Source organism: Humulus lupulus, chromosome 5, assembly GCF_963169125.1.
Source record: "Humulus lupulus chromosome 5, drHumLupu1.1, whole genome shotgun sequence".
Taxonomy (NCBI): domain Eukaryota; kingdom Viridiplantae; phylum Streptophyta; class Magnoliopsida; order Rosales; family Cannabaceae; genus Humulus; species Humulus lupulus.
Genome location: NC_084797.1, coordinates 145,880,406 through 145,894,385, shown reverse-complemented (window position 1 = coordinate 145,894,385; position 13,980 = coordinate 145,880,406). Strand labels below are relative to the sequence as shown.

The 13,980-nt window shown below is 46.3% G+C and overlaps 3 protein-coding genes across 3 annotated transcripts in view; all 3 read right to left on the bottom strand.

The window, feature by feature from the left end:
* Nucleotides 1-5,535, bottom strand: part of LOC133779566 (uncharacterized) — a 61,582-nt gene extending 56,047 nt beyond the window's left edge. The window contains exons 1-4 of the mRNA XM_062219514.1: nt 5,334-5,535; nt 4,127-4,852; nt 2,756-3,114; nt 1,180-1,623 (exon numbers count right to left, since the gene is read on the bottom strand). Of these exons, the coding sequence (XP_062075498.1) occupies nt 1,180-1,623; nt 2,756-3,114; nt 4,127-4,852; nt 5,334-5,535 (1,731 nt within the window). The remainder of the gene's footprint in view (nt 1-1,179; nt 1,624-2,755; nt 3,115-4,126; nt 4,853-5,333) is intronic.
* A 58-nt stretch (nt 5,536-5,593) lies between these two features.
* LOC133779565 (cell wall protein DAN4-like) lies at nt 5,594-7,637 on the bottom strand. The gene is made up of 6 exons (XM_062219513.1): nt 7,382-7,637; nt 7,031-7,189; nt 6,645-6,740; nt 6,538-6,594; nt 5,925-6,243; nt 5,594-5,624 (listed from the first exon to the last, which is right to left on the bottom strand). Exons 1-6 carry the CDS (start codon nt 7,635-7,637, stop codon nt 5,594-5,596), a joined length of 918 nt encoding a protein of 305 aa, XP_062075497.1.
* Nucleotides 7,638-7,683: 46 nt separating this feature from the next.
* Nucleotides 7,684-13,980, bottom strand: part of LOC133779564 (uncharacterized) — a 44,982-nt gene continuing 38,685 nt past the window's right edge. The window contains exons 3-11 of the mRNA XM_062219512.1: nt 13,011-13,286; nt 12,336-12,770; nt 11,215-11,724; nt 10,450-10,842; nt 9,719-10,005; nt 9,647-9,651; nt 8,666-9,218; nt 8,158-8,174; nt 7,684-7,717 (exon numbers count right to left, since the gene is read on the bottom strand). Coding sequence (XP_062075496.1) covers nt 7,684-7,717; nt 8,158-8,174; nt 8,666-9,218; nt 9,647-9,651; nt 9,719-10,005; nt 10,450-10,842; nt 11,215-11,724; nt 12,336-12,770; nt 13,011-13,286 — 2,510 coding nt within the window. The remainder of the gene's footprint in view (nt 7,718-8,157; nt 8,175-8,665; nt 9,219-9,646; nt 9,652-9,718; nt 10,006-10,449; nt 10,843-11,214; nt 11,725-12,335; nt 12,771-13,010; nt 13,287-13,980) is intronic.

Sequence of the window (13,980 nt, the reverse complement as noted above, 5' to 3'; positions counted from 1 at the left end):
GACACTCACCAGCTAATCATACCTACTACCGTTATGCAAACCTCAGTCGTTGCCTTGTCCACTCCATTACAATCGATGGCCTTATTCATTGACTACCGCACGCCTCTTAGTTAGGAGTTCCGCCTCCAATTATATCTCCCCTCGTTCAATCGAGGATTATAAACACTGATCGCCCGTCCGCTATTTTTCACCACATTTGGGTCTCAACGTTAACCTTCTTACTAATGCCCAACACTCAACTACCTTATGCCATGCACAACTGTCGATTTAACGTTCCAAGTGTATCAACCATGATCCATTCAGTCACCTCCCGCAAGGTTCACCTCCTGCTAGTAGTAGTTGTACTAGTAGGAGTAGCTGTAGTAGAAGTAGTAAGAGCAGTAGGAGTAGTAGTAGCAGCAGCAGCAACATCAGCTTGAGTATTAGTAGTAGTAGCAGGAGCAATAGTAGTAGTAGTTGCTTCCGGGGGAGCAGTAGCAGGAGCAGCAGCAGTAGTAGTAGTGGTTGTAGTAGTAATAATAGTAGTAGGAGCAAGAGTAGGAGACGCAGTAGGAGCTGCAGCAGCCGCAGCCGCAGCAGTAGGAGCAGTATGAGCAATAGTAGTAGTTGCAGTAGTACCAATAGTAGCAATAGTTGGGGTAGAAGTATCACCAGAAGCAGCAGCTGGTGCAGTAGGAGTAGTAGTTGTAAAAGTAGCCGCAGTAGCAGCAGCAGCAGTAGAAGTAGTAGCAGTAGTAGTAGTAGTAATAGTAGTAGTAGGTGCAGTAGTAGGAGCAGCAGTAGTAGCGGCAACAGTGAGAGTAGTAGGAGCAGCAGTAGTAGTAGTAGAAGTAGCAGTAGTAGTAGCAGCAGTAGGAGTAGTAGCACTAGTAGTAGTAGGAGTTAGAGTTAGAGTAGCAGCAGTAGGAGCAGCAACACATCAGTAGTGGTACCAGAATTAGTAGGAGCTGTAGGGCTAGCAAAAGCAGCAGCAGCTATAGTAGGAGCAGTAGGAACAACAGAAACAGCAACAACAACAGTCGGAGCAGTAGGAACAACAATAGCAGCAGTAGGAGCAACAAAAGAAGAAGTAGCAGTAGGAGAAGCAGAAGTAGCAGCGACAACAGTAGTAGTAGTAGTAGTAATAGTAGTAGTAGGAGCAGGAGTAGGAGCAGCAGCAGTAGGAGCTATAGCAGCTGCAGCAAGAGCAGCAGTAGCGGTAGCAGTAAGAGCTGTAGGAGCAGTAGTAGTAGTAGCAGAAGTTTGAGCAGTAGTACAAATAGTAGTAGTAGTTGAAGTAGGAGTAGCACCGGAAGCAGCAGCAATAGTAGGAGCAGTAGGAGTAGTAGTCGTAGAAGTAGCCGCAGTAGTAGCAGCAGCAGTAGTGGCAGTAGTAGCAGCAGTAGTTGTAGTAATAGTAGTAGTTGGAGCAGCAGTTGGAGTGGCAGCAGCAGCAACAATAACAGTAGTGGCAGCAGTGAGAGCAGTAGTAGTAGTAGCAGAAGTAGCAGCAGTAGTAGTAGTAGCAGCAGTAGGAGTAGTAGTACCAGTAGTAGTAGTCGTTGGAGTAGGAGTAGTAGGTGTAGGAGCAGTAGAAGCAGCAGCACATCGATAGTAGTAGCAACAGTAGTACAAGCTGTAGGACTAGAAGACGCAGCAGAAGCTGTAGTTGGAGCAGTAGGAAGAGTAGAAGTAGGAGAAACAACAGTAGGAGCAGTAGTAGCAGCAGTAGAAGCAGTAGCATCAACAGTAGTAGTAGCTGTTGGTACAATAGTTGTAGCAGTAACAGGAATAGTAGTAGTAGAAGGAGGAGTAAGAGCAGCAGTAGCATAAACAGCAGTAGGAGCAGTAGCATCAGCAGCAGCAGCAGTAGAAGAAGGAGTAGTAGAAGTAGCAACAGTTTCCGTAGCAGCAGTAGTAGCAGTAGAAACAACAGTAGTAGGAGCAGTAGGAGTAGTAATCGTAGAAGGAGCCGCATTAGTAGTAGTATCAGTAGTAGCAGCAGCAACACCAGCATGAGCATTAGTAGTAGCAGTAGCAAGAGTAGGTGAAGTAGTAGTAGTAGCAGCGTTAGAAGCAGCAGGAGCAATAGCAGTAGTAGAAGGAGCAACAGTTGCAGCCGTAGCAGAAGTAGTAGAAGTAGGAGCAGTAGCAGCAGGGGTAGCAGCAGCAGGAGCAGTAGCAGCAGTAGCAGCAACACCAGCAGCAGCAACAGTAGCAATAGGAGCAGCAAAAGTAGCAGCAACAATAGCAATAGTAGAAGCTGCAGCGGCAATAGTAGTAGTAGTAGGAGGAGTATGAGCAATAGTTGTAGCAGTAGCAGTAGGAGCAACAGTTGCAGTAGTAGTAGTTGTAATAAAAGTAGTGCAGTAGGAGTAGGAGCCGCAGTAGTTGCAGTAGCAGTTGGAGCAACAGAAGCAGTAGCAGCAGGAGCACCAACAACAGCAGTTGTAGCAGCAGCAGTAAAAGTAGAAGTACCAGTAGGACCAGTAGTAGCTGAAGCAAAAGCTGCAGCAGCAGCCGTAATAGTAGGAGTAGTAGTAGGAGAAGTAGTGGCAGCAGCACAAGCAGCAGCAGCAGAAGTAAGAGTAATAGTAGCAGTAGTAGCAGCAACAACAACAATAGTAGTATGAGCAGCAGTCGTAACAGTAGCAGCAGCAGCCTAAGTAGCAGGAGTAGTAGTAGTAGTAGCAGAAGCAACAGTAGTAAGAGCAGTAGTTGTAGTAGGAGTAGCAGCATTAGTAGCAGTAGCAGGTGCAGTAGTAGCAGCAATAACAGGAGCTGTTGTAGTAGAAGTAGTAGTAAGAGTAGCAGCCGGAGGAGCAGTAGCAGCAGTAGTAGTAGAAGCTGCCGGAGGAGCAGTAGCAATAGAAGCATCCATAGTAACGGCAAGAGCATCAGCAGCAGTACCAGTATGAGCAACAACAGTAGGTGCAATAGAATCAGTAGCAGTAGGGCCAACAGAAATAGAAGTAGGAGCAGTAATAGCAGTAGGAGCAGCAGCAGAATAACCAGTATGAGCAACAACAATTGGAGAATTAGCATTAGCAGTAGGAGCACCAGAAACAACAATAAGAGTAGTAGCATCAGCAGCAGTTACAGTAGCAGTCGCAGAAACAGTAGAAGGAGAAGTAGCTTCAGCAGAAGCAGTAGCAATAGAAGAAGCAGCAGCAATAGCAGTATGAGCAGTAGGAGAAGTAATCGTGGAAGTAGCCGCAGTAGCAGCAGTAGTAGCAGTGGTAGCAGTAGTAGTAGTAATAGTAGTAGTAGGAGTAGGAGTTGGAGGAGTAGCTGTAGGAGCTGTATCAAGAGCAGTAACAGGAGCAGTAGCAGCTGTAAGAGCAGTAGGAGCAGTAGTAGTAGTAGCAATAGTAGCAGCAGCTGTAGTAGTAGTAGTAGTAGTAGTAGTAGTAGTAGTAGTAGTAGTAGTAGTAGTAGTAGTAGTAGTAGTAGTAGTAGTAGTAGTAGTAGTAGTAGTAGTAGTAGTAGTAGTAGTAGTAGTAGCAGTAGAAGCAGTAGTAGCAGTAGTAGTAGTTGGAGTAGGAGTAGACCTGTAGGAGAAGTAGGAGCAACAACACAACAGTAACAGGAGTAAGAGCAGTAGTAGTAGTAGCAACAGTAGCAGCAGTAGCAGCAGTAGTAGTAGTAGAAGCAATAGGAGCAGTAGTAGCAGTAGTGGCAGTAGTAGAATAAGCAACAACAGTAGTAGTTAGAGCAGTAGTCGTAGCAGTAGCAGTAGTAGACGCAGTAGCAGGAGTAGTAGAAGTAGTAGTAATAGTAGTAGTAGGAGTTGGAGTATGAGCAGCATTATCAGTAGTAGTAGTAGCAGCAAGAGTAGCAACAGTAGTAGTAGGAGTAGCACCAATAGTAGTAGTAGCAGCAGCAGCAATAGTAGCAGAAGCAGCAGGAGCAGTAGTTGTAGCGGGAGTAGCAACATTAGTAGCAGTTGCTGGAGCAGTAGTAGCAGCAGCAGTAGGAGCAGCAGTAGTAGTAGCTGTAGCTGAACCAACAACAGTAGTAGCAGTATTAGCAGCAGTAGCATTAGTAGTAGTAGGAGCAGTAGTCGTAGCAGTAGCAGCAGCAGCCGGAGTAGTAGGAGTAGTAGTAGTAATAATAATAGTAGGAGTAGGAGTAGGAGCAACAATACCAGTAGCAGCAAGAGCAGCAGTAGGAGCAACACTAGTTGTAGTAGCAGTAGCATCAATAAGAGAAGTAGCTGCAGCAGGAGGAGGAGCAGCAGCAGCAGCAATAGCAAGAGCAGCAGCAGTAAGAGCAGTAGAAGCAGCAACAATAGTAGCAGAAGTAGGAGCAGTAGTAGTAGCTGGAGTAACAACATTAGTACCAGTAACAGGTGCAGTAGTAGCAGCAATAGCAGGAGCTGTAGTAGCAGTAGTAGTAATAAGAGTAGCAGCTAGAGGAGCAGTAGTAGCAGCAGTAGTAAAAGCCGCCGGAGGAGGAGTAGCAGTAGAAGCAGCAGCACTAGCAGTAGGAGCAGCAGCAGTTGCAGTAAGAGCAGCAAAAATTGCAGTAGCAATAGTAGTAGCAGTAGGAGCAGCAGCAGAACCAATATGAGCAACAACAATTGGAGCAATATCATTAGCAACAGAGGCAGTAGCAGTAGGAGCGCTAGAAACTGCAGTAGCAGTAGTAGCATCAGCAGCAGTAGCCGTAGCAGTAGCAGAAACAGTAGTAAGAGTAGTAGCATCCGCAGCATTAGCAGTAGGAGCAGCAGAAGCTGCAACGATAGAAGCAGAAGCAGTAGCAGCAGTAGTAGAAGTAGAAGAAGTAGTCGTAGAAGTAGTCGCAGTAGCAGTCGTAGCAGAAGTAGTATTAGTAATATTAGTAGTAGGAGTAGGAGGAGTAGCTGTAGGAGCTACAGCGGGAGCAACCACAACAGAAGTAGCAGCAGTAAGAGTAGTAGGAGCAGTAGTAGTAGTAGCAACAGTAGCAGCAGTAGTAGTAGTAGTAGAAGTTGGAGAAGTAGTAACAGTAGTAATAGTAGTTGGAGTAGGAGTAGCAGTTGTAGGAGTAGTAGGAGCAGCAGCACATCAGTAGAAGCAGTAAGAGTAGTAGGAGTATTAGTAGTAGTAGCAACAGTAGTAGCAGTAGTAGTAGTAGTATTAGTAGCTGTAGGAGCAGTAGTAGCAGTAGCAGTAGTAAGAGCAGTAGGAGCAGTAGTAGTAGTAGCAACAGCAGCAGCAGTAGTAGCAGTAGTAGTAGCAGTAGGAGCAGTAGTAGAAGTAGTAGTAGTTGTTGGAGTAGGAGTAGCAGCTGTAGGAGCACTACGAGCAGCAGTACAACAATAGCTGCAGTATGAGCAGTGGTAGAAGTAGGAGCAGCAGCAGCAGTAGTACCAGTATGAGCACCAGCAATTGGAGTAATAGCATTAGCAGCAGTATCAGTAGGAGCACTAGAAACAGTTGTAGGAGTAGTAGCATCAGCAGTAGCAGAAACAAGAGTAGGAGCAGTACCATTAGAAGCAGCAGCAGTAGCAGTAGGAGTAGTAGAAGCAGAAGCAGTTACAGTAGTAGTAGGAGTAGTAGGAGAAGTAGTCATAGAAGTAGCCACAGTAGCAGCAGTAGTAGTAGTGTTAGCAGTAGTAGTAGTAGTAATATTAGTAGTAGGAGTAGGAGTAGGAGGAGTAGCTGTAGAAATAGCAACAACAGCAGTATAAGCAGTAGGAGTAGCAGTAGTAGTAGCAACAGTAGCAGCAGTAGTAATAAGAGTAGCATTAGGAGCAGTAGCAGCAGTAGTAATAATAGTTGGGGTAGGAGTAGCAGCTGTAGGAGCAGCAGCACAGCAGTAGTAGCAGTAAGAGCAGTAGGAGCAGTAGTAGTAGTAGCAGTAGTAGCAGAAGTAGTAGTAGTAGCAGCACTAGGAGCAGTAGTAGCTGTAGTAGTAGTAGTTGGAGTAGGAGTAGCAGTTGTAGGAGCAGTTGGAGCTGCAGCACAGAAGTTGCAGAAGCAGGAGTAGTAGGAGCAGTAGGAATAGTAGAAGCAGCAGAAGCAGTAGGAGAAGTAGGAATAGCAGAAGCAGCAGTAACAAGAGTAGCAGCAGTAGTAGTAGTAGCAGTAGGAGCAACAGCAGAAGTAGCAGGAGCAGCAATAGTAGCAGTATGAGCATCAGTGGCAGCCATAGCAGAAATAGTAGAAGTAGGAGCAGTAGCAGCAGCAGCAGTAGCAGTAGGACCAGCAGAAGCAACATCAGTAGTAGCCACAGCAGAAGCAGTAGCAACAATAGTAGAAGTAGTAGGAGGAGTAAGAGCTATAGTCGTAGCAGTAGCAGCAGCAACAACAGTTGTGGTAGCAGGAGCAGCAGCAGCAACAACATTAGTAGGAGTAGTAAGAGCAGTAGTAGTAGCTAGAGTAGCACCATTAATACTTGTAGCAGGTGCAGTAGTAGCCACAATTGCATGAGTTGTAGTAGCAGTAGTATTAATAAGAGTAGCAGCCGGAGGAGTAGTAGCAGCAGTAGTAGTAGAAGCCTCCGAAGGAGCAGTAGCAGTAGAATCAACAGTAGTAGCAGCAGCAGTTCCAGTATGAGCAACAAGAGTAGGACCAATAACACCAGCAGCAGTAGCAGAAGCAGTAGGAGCAGTAGAAACTGCAGTAAGAGCTGTAGCAGCAGTGATAGTATTAGAGCAGCAGCAGCAGCAGCGACAGTACCAGTATGAGCAACAACAATTGGAGCAATAACATTAGCAGCAGTAGCAGTAGGAGCACCAGAAACAACAGTAGGAGTAGTAGCATCGGCAACAGTAGCTGTAGCAGTAGCAGAATCAGCAGTAGGAGAAATAACATCAATAGTAGCAGTAGAAGCAGCAGAAGCAGGAGCAGCAGAAGCAGAAGCAGTAGCAGCAGTAAGAGCAGTAGGAGCAGTAGTAGCACTAGGAGCAGTAGTAGCAGTAGTAGTATTTGGAGCTGCTGCACAGCAGTAGCAGAAGTAGTAGTAGTAGGAGCAGTAGGAACGGCAGAAGTAAAAGTAGCAGCAGCAGAAGTAGGAGAAGCAGGAAAAGAAGAAGCAGCAGTAGCAGGAGCAGCAGCAGTAGCACCATTAGCAGTAGGAGCAACAGCAGAAGTAGCAGGATCCGCAGTAGTAGTAGTAGGAGCATCAGTTGTAGCCGTAGCAGAAGTAGGAGCAGTAGCAGCAACAGTAGCAGTAGGACCAGCAGAAGCAGCAGCAATAGTAGCAGCACTAAGAGCAGTAGGAGCTGTAGTAGGAGGAGTAGCAGCATTAGTAACAGTAGCTGGTGCAGTAGTAGTAGCAATAGTAGGAGCTGTAGTAGTAGTAGTAATAAGAGTAGCAGCTGGAGGAGTAGTAGCAGCAGTAGTAGTAGAAGCCGCCGGAGGAGCAGTAGCAGTAGAAGCAACAATAGTAGCAGAAGGAGTAGCCGCATCAGTACTAGTATGAGCAACAACAGTAGGGGCAATAACATCAGCAGCAGTAGCAGTAGCAATAAGAGCAGCAGAAACAGCAGTCGGAGCAGCAGTAGTACAAGCATGAGCAACAACAATTGGAGCAATAACATTAGCAGCAGTAGCAGTAAGAGCACCAGAAACAGCAGTAGGAGTAGTGGCATCAGTAGTAGCATCAGCAGTAGTAGAAGTAGCAGAAACAGCAGTAGGAGCAGTAGGAGAAGTAGTCGTAAAAGTAGCCATAGTAGCAGCAGTAGTAACAGTGTTAGCAGTAGTAGTAGTAGTAATATTAGTAGTAGGAGTAGGAGGAATAGCTGTAGGAGCTGCAGCAGGAGCAACAACAGCAGCAGTAGCAGTAGTAAAGCAGTAGGAGTAGTAGTAGCAACAGTAGCAACAATAGTAATAGTAGTAGCAGTAGGAGTAGTAGTAGCAGTAGTAGTAGTTGGGGTAGGAGTAGCAGCTGTGGGAGCAATAGGAGCAGCAGCAGGAGTAGCAACTGCAGCAGTAGTAGCAGTAAGAGCAGTAGGAGCAGCAACAGTAGCAGCGACAGTAGTAGTAGTAGCATTAGGAGTAGTAGTAGCAGCAGTAGTAGTAGTTGGAGTAGGAGTAGCAGCTGTAGGAGCACTAGGAGCAGTAGCACAGCAGTAACAGCAGTAAGAGCAGTAGGAGCAGTAGTACTAGTAGCAGCAGTAGCAGCAGTAGTAGTAGCAGCACTAGGAGTAGTAGTAGCAGTAGTAGTAGTAGTTGGAGTAGGAGTAGCAGCTGTAGGAGCAATTGGAGCTGCAGCACAGCAGTAGTAGGAGCAGTAGGAATAGCAGAAGCAGAAGAAGCAGCAACAGCAGTAGGAGAAGTAGGTACAGGAGAAGCAACAGTAGCAGGAGCAGCAGTAGTAGTTGTAGTAGCAGTAGGAGCAACAGGAGAAGTAGCATGAGCAGCAGTAGGAGCATCAGTTGCAGTCGTAGCAGAAGTAGTAGAAGTAGGAGCAGTAGCCGCAGCAGCAGTAGCAATAGGACCAGAAGAAGCAGCAGCAGCAGAAGCAGTAGCAGAAGTAGTAAGAGGTGTAGGAGCAATAGTCATACCAGTAGCAGCAGCAACAATAGTTGCAGTAGCAGGAGCAACAGAAGGTGCAGCAGCAGCAGCAGTAGTAGGAGCAGTAATAGCAGTAGTAGTAGTAGTTGGAGTAGGAGAAGCAGCAGTAGGAGCAGTTGGAGCTGCAGCATAGTAGTAGTAGGAGTAGTAGGAATAGAAGAAGCAGAAGAAGCAGCAACAACAGTAGGAGAAGTAGGTACAGGAGAAGCAACTGTAGCAGGAGTAGCAGCAGTAGCTGTAGTAGCAGTAGGAGCAACAGGAGAAGTAGCATGAGCAGCAGTAGTAGGAGTAGGAGCATCAGTTGCAGTCGTAGTAGAAGTAGGAGCAGTAGCCGCAGCAGTAGTAGCAGTAGCAGTAGGACCAGAAGAAGCAGCAGCAGAAGTAGTAAAAGGTGTAGGAGCAATAGTCGTACCAGTAGCAGCAGCAACAATAGTTGCGGTAGCGGGAGCAGCAGAAGGAGCAGCAGCAGCAGCAGTAGAAGCAGTAGTAGTAGCTGGAGTAGCAGCATTAGTACCTGTAGCAGGTGCAGTAGTAGCAGCAATAGCAGGAGCAGTAGTAGCAGAAGTAGTAATAAGAGTAGCAGCCGGAGGAGCAGTAGCAGCAGTTGTAGTAGAAGCCTTCGGAGGAGCAGTAGTAGTAGAAGCAATAGTAGAAGTAGCAGGAGAAGCAACAGAAGTAACAGTATGAGCAATAACATTAGCAGTAGTAGTAGTAGTCGGAGCAGCAGCACCAGTACTAGTATGAGCAACAACAATTGGAGCAATAGCATTAGTAGTAGTAACAGTAGCAGTAGGGGCACCAGAAACAGCAGTAGGAGTAGTTGCATCAGTAGTAGCATCAGCAGTAGTAGGAGTAGCAGAAATAGTAGTAGGAGCAGTAGCAGCAATAGCCGCAGAAGCAGCAGCAGCGACGGTAGCATCAGTAGGAGTAGTAGTCGTAGAAGTAGGTGCAGTAGGAAAAGCAGTAGCAGTGGTAGCAGTAGTAGTAGTAGGAATAGTAGTAGTAGGAGTACGAGTAAGAGGAGTAGCTATAGGAGCTATAGCAGGAGCAGCAACAGCAGCAGTAGCAGTAGTAAGAGCAGTAGGAACATTAGTAGTAGTAACAACGATGGCATCAGTAGTAGCAGTAGCAGTAGCAAGATCAATAGTAGCAGCAGTAGCAACAATAGCTGCAGTAGCAATAGTAGTAGCAGTAGTAGTAGTAGAAGTTGTCGGAGGAGAAGTGGCAGTAGAAACAACAGTAGTAGCAGGTGGAGCTGCAGCAGAAGTACCATTATGAGAAACAACAATAGGAGCAATAGCATCAGCATAGGTAGCATCAGCGGTAAGAGCAGCAGAAATTGCAGTAGCAGCAGTAGAAGCAGCAATTGCAGCAGCAGTACCAGTATGAGCAACAACAATTTGAGCAATAGCATTAACAGCAGTAGCAGTAGTAGTAGAAGCACCAGAAACAGCAGTAGGAGTAGTTGCATCAGTAGTAGCATCAGCAGCAGTAGCAGTAGTAGAAACAGCAGGAGCAGTAACTGCAATAGCAGTTGGTGCAGCAGCAGCAGAAGCAGCAGCAGTAGCAGAAGTAGAAGCAGAAGCAGAAGCAGCAGCAGCAGCAATAGTAGGAGAAGTAGTCGTAGAGGTAGGCGCAGTTGCAGTAGCAGTAGCAGTAGTAATAGTAGTAGTTAGAGTAAGAGTAGGAGAAGTAGCTGTAGGAGCTGTAGCAGGAGCAGCAACAGCATCAGTAGCAGTAAGAGCAGTAGGAGCAGTAGTAGTAGTAGCAACAGTTGCAGCAACAGCAGCAGTAGTAGTAGTAGTAGTGGTAGTAGTTGTAGTAGCAGTAGTAGCAGCAGTACCATTATGAGCAACAGTAGGAGCAATAGCATCAGCAGCGGTAGCAGTAGCAGTAAGAGCAGCAGAAATAGCAGTAGGAGCAGTAGCAGTAGTAGAAGCAGTAGAAGCAGCAACAGCAGCAGTACCAGTATGAGCAACAACAATTGGAGCAATAGCATTAACAATAGTATCAGTAGCAGTAGAAGCACCAGAAACAGCAGTAGGAGTAGTAGCATCAGTAGTACCATCAGCAGTAGTAGTAGAAACAGCATTAGGAGCAGTAGCATCAGCAGTAGGAGCACCAGAAACAACAGTAGGAGTAGTAGGAGCACCAAAAACAACAATAGGAGTAGTAGCATCAGCAGCAGCATCAACAGCAGTAGCAGTAGCAGCAACAGTAGGAGCTGTAGCATCAGCAACAGCAGTAGTAGAAGTAGGAGCAATAGAAGCAGCAGCAGAAGCAGCAGAAGCAGCTGTAACATTATCAGGAGCAGTATGAGAAGTAGTCGTAGAAGTAGTCGCAGTTGCAGCAGCAGCAGCTGTAGCAGTGGTAGCAGCAGTAGTAGTAATAGTAGTAGTAGGAGCAGTAGGAGCAATAGTAGGAGTAGTAGTAGCAGCAACAACAGTAGTAGTATGAGCAGTGGTCGTAGCAGTAGCAGTAGTAGACTCAGTAGAAGGAGTAGTAGTAGTAATAGTAGTAGTAGGAGCAGGAGTAGGAGAAGCATTAGCAGTAGTAGTAGTAACAACAAGAGCAGTATCAGTAGTAGTAGCAGTAGTAGAAGCAGCAGCAGCATGAGCAGTAACTGTTGCAGGAGTAGCAACATTAGTAGCAGTAGCAGTAGCAGGATCAATAGTAGCAGTAGCAGTAGGAGCAGCAACAGCAGCAACAACAATAGACGCAGTAGCAGGACCAGCAGCAGCAGCAGTAGTAGTAGAAGCCGCCGGAGGAGCAATAGCAGTAGAAGCAACAGTAGTAGCAGTACGAGCTGCAGCAGTAGTGCCATTATGAGCAACAACAGTAGGAGAAATAACATCAACATCGGCAGCAGTAGCAGTGAGAGCAGCAGAAATAGCTGTAGGAGCAGTAGTAGTAAAAGCAGTAGAAGCAGCAATAGCAGCAATAGTACCAATATGAGCAACAAAAATTGGAGCAATAGCATTAACAGCAGTAGAAGTAGCAGTAGCAGTAGAAGCACCATAAACAGCAGTAGGAGTAGTAGCATCAGCAGCAGTAGCAGAAACAGCATTAGGAGCAGTAGTATCAGCAGTAGGAGCACCAGAAATAGCAGTAGGAGTAGTAGGAGCACCAGAAACAACAGTAGGGGTAGTAGCATCAGCAGCAGCATCAACAGAAGTAGCAGTAGAAGTAGTAGTAGAAGTAGGAGCAGTAAAAGTAGCAGCAGCAGTAGAAGCAGAAGTAGCTAAGTATCAGAAGCAGTAGGAGAAGTAGTCGTAGAAGTAGCCGCAGTTGCAGCAGCAGCAACTGTAGCAGTGGTAGTAGTAGTAGTAGTAGTAGTAGTAGTAGTAGTAGTAGTAGTAGTAATAGTAGTAGTAGGAGCAGTATGAGCAGTAGTAAGAGTAGTAGCAGCAGCAGCAACAGCAGTAGTAGTATAAGCAGTGGTCGTAGCAGTAGCTGAAGTAGACGCAGTAGAAGGAGTAGTAGTAGGAGCAGAAGTAGGAGCAGCATTAGCAGTAGTAGTAGTAATTGCAAGAGCAGTAGCAGTAGTAGGAGGAGTAGCAATAATAGTAGTAGTAGCAGTAGTAGCAGCAGTAGTAGCAGTAGCCGCAGCAGCTGTAGTAGCAGAAGCAACAACTGCAGAAGCAGTAGTTGTAGCAGGAGTAGCAACATTAGTAGCAGTAGTAGTAGCAGGATCAGTAGTAGCAGTAGTGGTAGGAGTAGCAGCAGTAGGAGCAATAGCTGCAGTAGCAGGAGAAATAGTAGCATTAGCAGCAGCAGCAACAGTAGTAGAAGCAGTAAGAGCAGTAGCAGTAGAAACAACAGTAGTAGCAGCAGGAGCAGCAGCAGCAGTACCAACATGAGCAACAACAGTAGGAGCAATAACATCAGGAGCAACAGCAGTAGGAGCAACATAAACAATAGTAGCAGCAGCAGTAGCAGTAGGAGCGGCAGTACTAGTATGAGCAACAACAATTTGAGCAATAGCATTAGCAGCAATAGTAGTAGGAGCACCAGAAACAACAGTAGGAGTAGTAGCATCTGCAGCAGTAGTAGAAACAGTAGTAGGAGCAGTAGCATCAGCAACACCAGTAGTAGCAGTAGGAGCCGTAGAACTAGCAGCATCAGAAGTAGAAGTAGAAGCAGCAACAACAATTGTAGAAGTAGGAAAAGTAGTCGTAGAAGTAGCCGCAGTAGCAGTGGAAGCAGTAGTAGTAATAGTAATAGTAGGAGTAGGAGTAGGAGGAGTAGATGTAGGAGCTGCAGCAAGAGCAGCAACAGCATCAGTAGCTGCAGTAGTAGTAGTAGCAACAGTAGCAGTAGTAGTAGTAGCAGTAGTAGCAGTAGTAGTAGTAGCAGTAGTAGTAGTAGTTGGACTAGGAGTATCAGCAGCAGGAGCAGTAGGAGAAGCAGTACATCAATAGAAGAAGTATGAGCAGTAGGAGCAGTACGAGCAGTAGCAGCAGCAGTAGTAGTAGCAACACTAGGAGAAGTAGTACTAGTAGTGGTTGTAGTTGGAGTAGGAGTAGCAGCTGTAGGAGCAGTTGGAGCTGTGCTGCACATTAGTTGAAGAAGCAGCAATAGTAGGAGCAGTAGGAACAGTAGAAGCAGCAACAACAGTAGGAGATGTAGGAAAAGCAGAAGCAACAATAGCAGTAGTAGTAGTAGCAGTAGGAGCAACAACAGAATTAGCAGGAGAAGCAGTAGTAGCAGTAGGAGCATCAGTTGCAGCTGTAGCAGAAGTAGTAGAAGTAGGAGCAGTAACAACAGAAGCAGCAGCAGCAGCTGCAGTAGCAGTAGGACCAGCTGAAGTAGCAGTAGTAGCAGCAGTAGTAATAGCAGAAGTAGTAGGAGGAGTAGGAGCAATAGTCGTAGCAGTAGCAGCAGTAGTAGCAACAGTTGCAGTAGTAGAAGTTGTAATAGTAGTAGTAGAATAGAGTAGGAGCAGCAGCAGCAGCTGTAGCAGTAGCAGCAACAAAAGCAGCAGCAGCAACAACAACAACAGTTGTAGCAGCAGCAGTAACATTAGAAGTAGCAGTAATAGCAGTAGTAGTAGAAGCAGAAGCAGCAGTAGCAGCCGTAGTTGTAGGAAAAGTAGGAGAAGTAGTGGCAGCAACAGAAGCGGCAGCAGCAGTAGAAGAAGGAGCAGTAAGAGCAGTAGTAGCAGCAGCAACATCAGTTGTAGTATGAGCAGTAGTCGCAGCAGTAGCAGCAATAGTTGTAGTAATAGTAGTAGTGGGAGCAGCAGTAGTAGTAGTTATAGTAGCAGGAGTAGCAATAGAAGAAGTAGTATGAGTGGTAGGAGTAGTAGTAACAGCAGCAGCAACAGCAGTTTGAGCATTAGTAGCAGCAGTAGCTGCAGCAAGAGTAAGAGTAGTAGTAGAAGTAGCAGGAGCAGCAGTAGTAGTAGTAGCAGCCGGAGGAGCAGTAGCAGCTGTAGTAGCAGTAGTAGCAGCCGAAGGAGCTGCAGTAGCAGTAGTAGCAGCAGGAGTAGCTGCAA

What these genes read in the sequence shown, in the direction of transcription:
- LOC133779565 (XM_062219513.1), bottom strand. Translation starts at nt 7,637, where the DNA reads ATGGCTACTTTTACGACTACTTCTCCTACTGCTCCTACTGCTGTTTCT. An exon ending in TACTGTTGTTGCTCATACTA is followed by an intron (nt 7,190 to 7,381) that starts GTACTGATGCGG and finishes CTCCTACTACAG; the next exon opens with CTCCTACTGCTCTTAGTGCT. An exon ending in TGTTGCTCCTACTGCTAATG is followed by an intron (nt 6,741 to 7,030) that starts GTGCTACTGCTG and finishes CTACTGCTACAG; the next exon opens with CTACTGTTGCCGATGCTACT.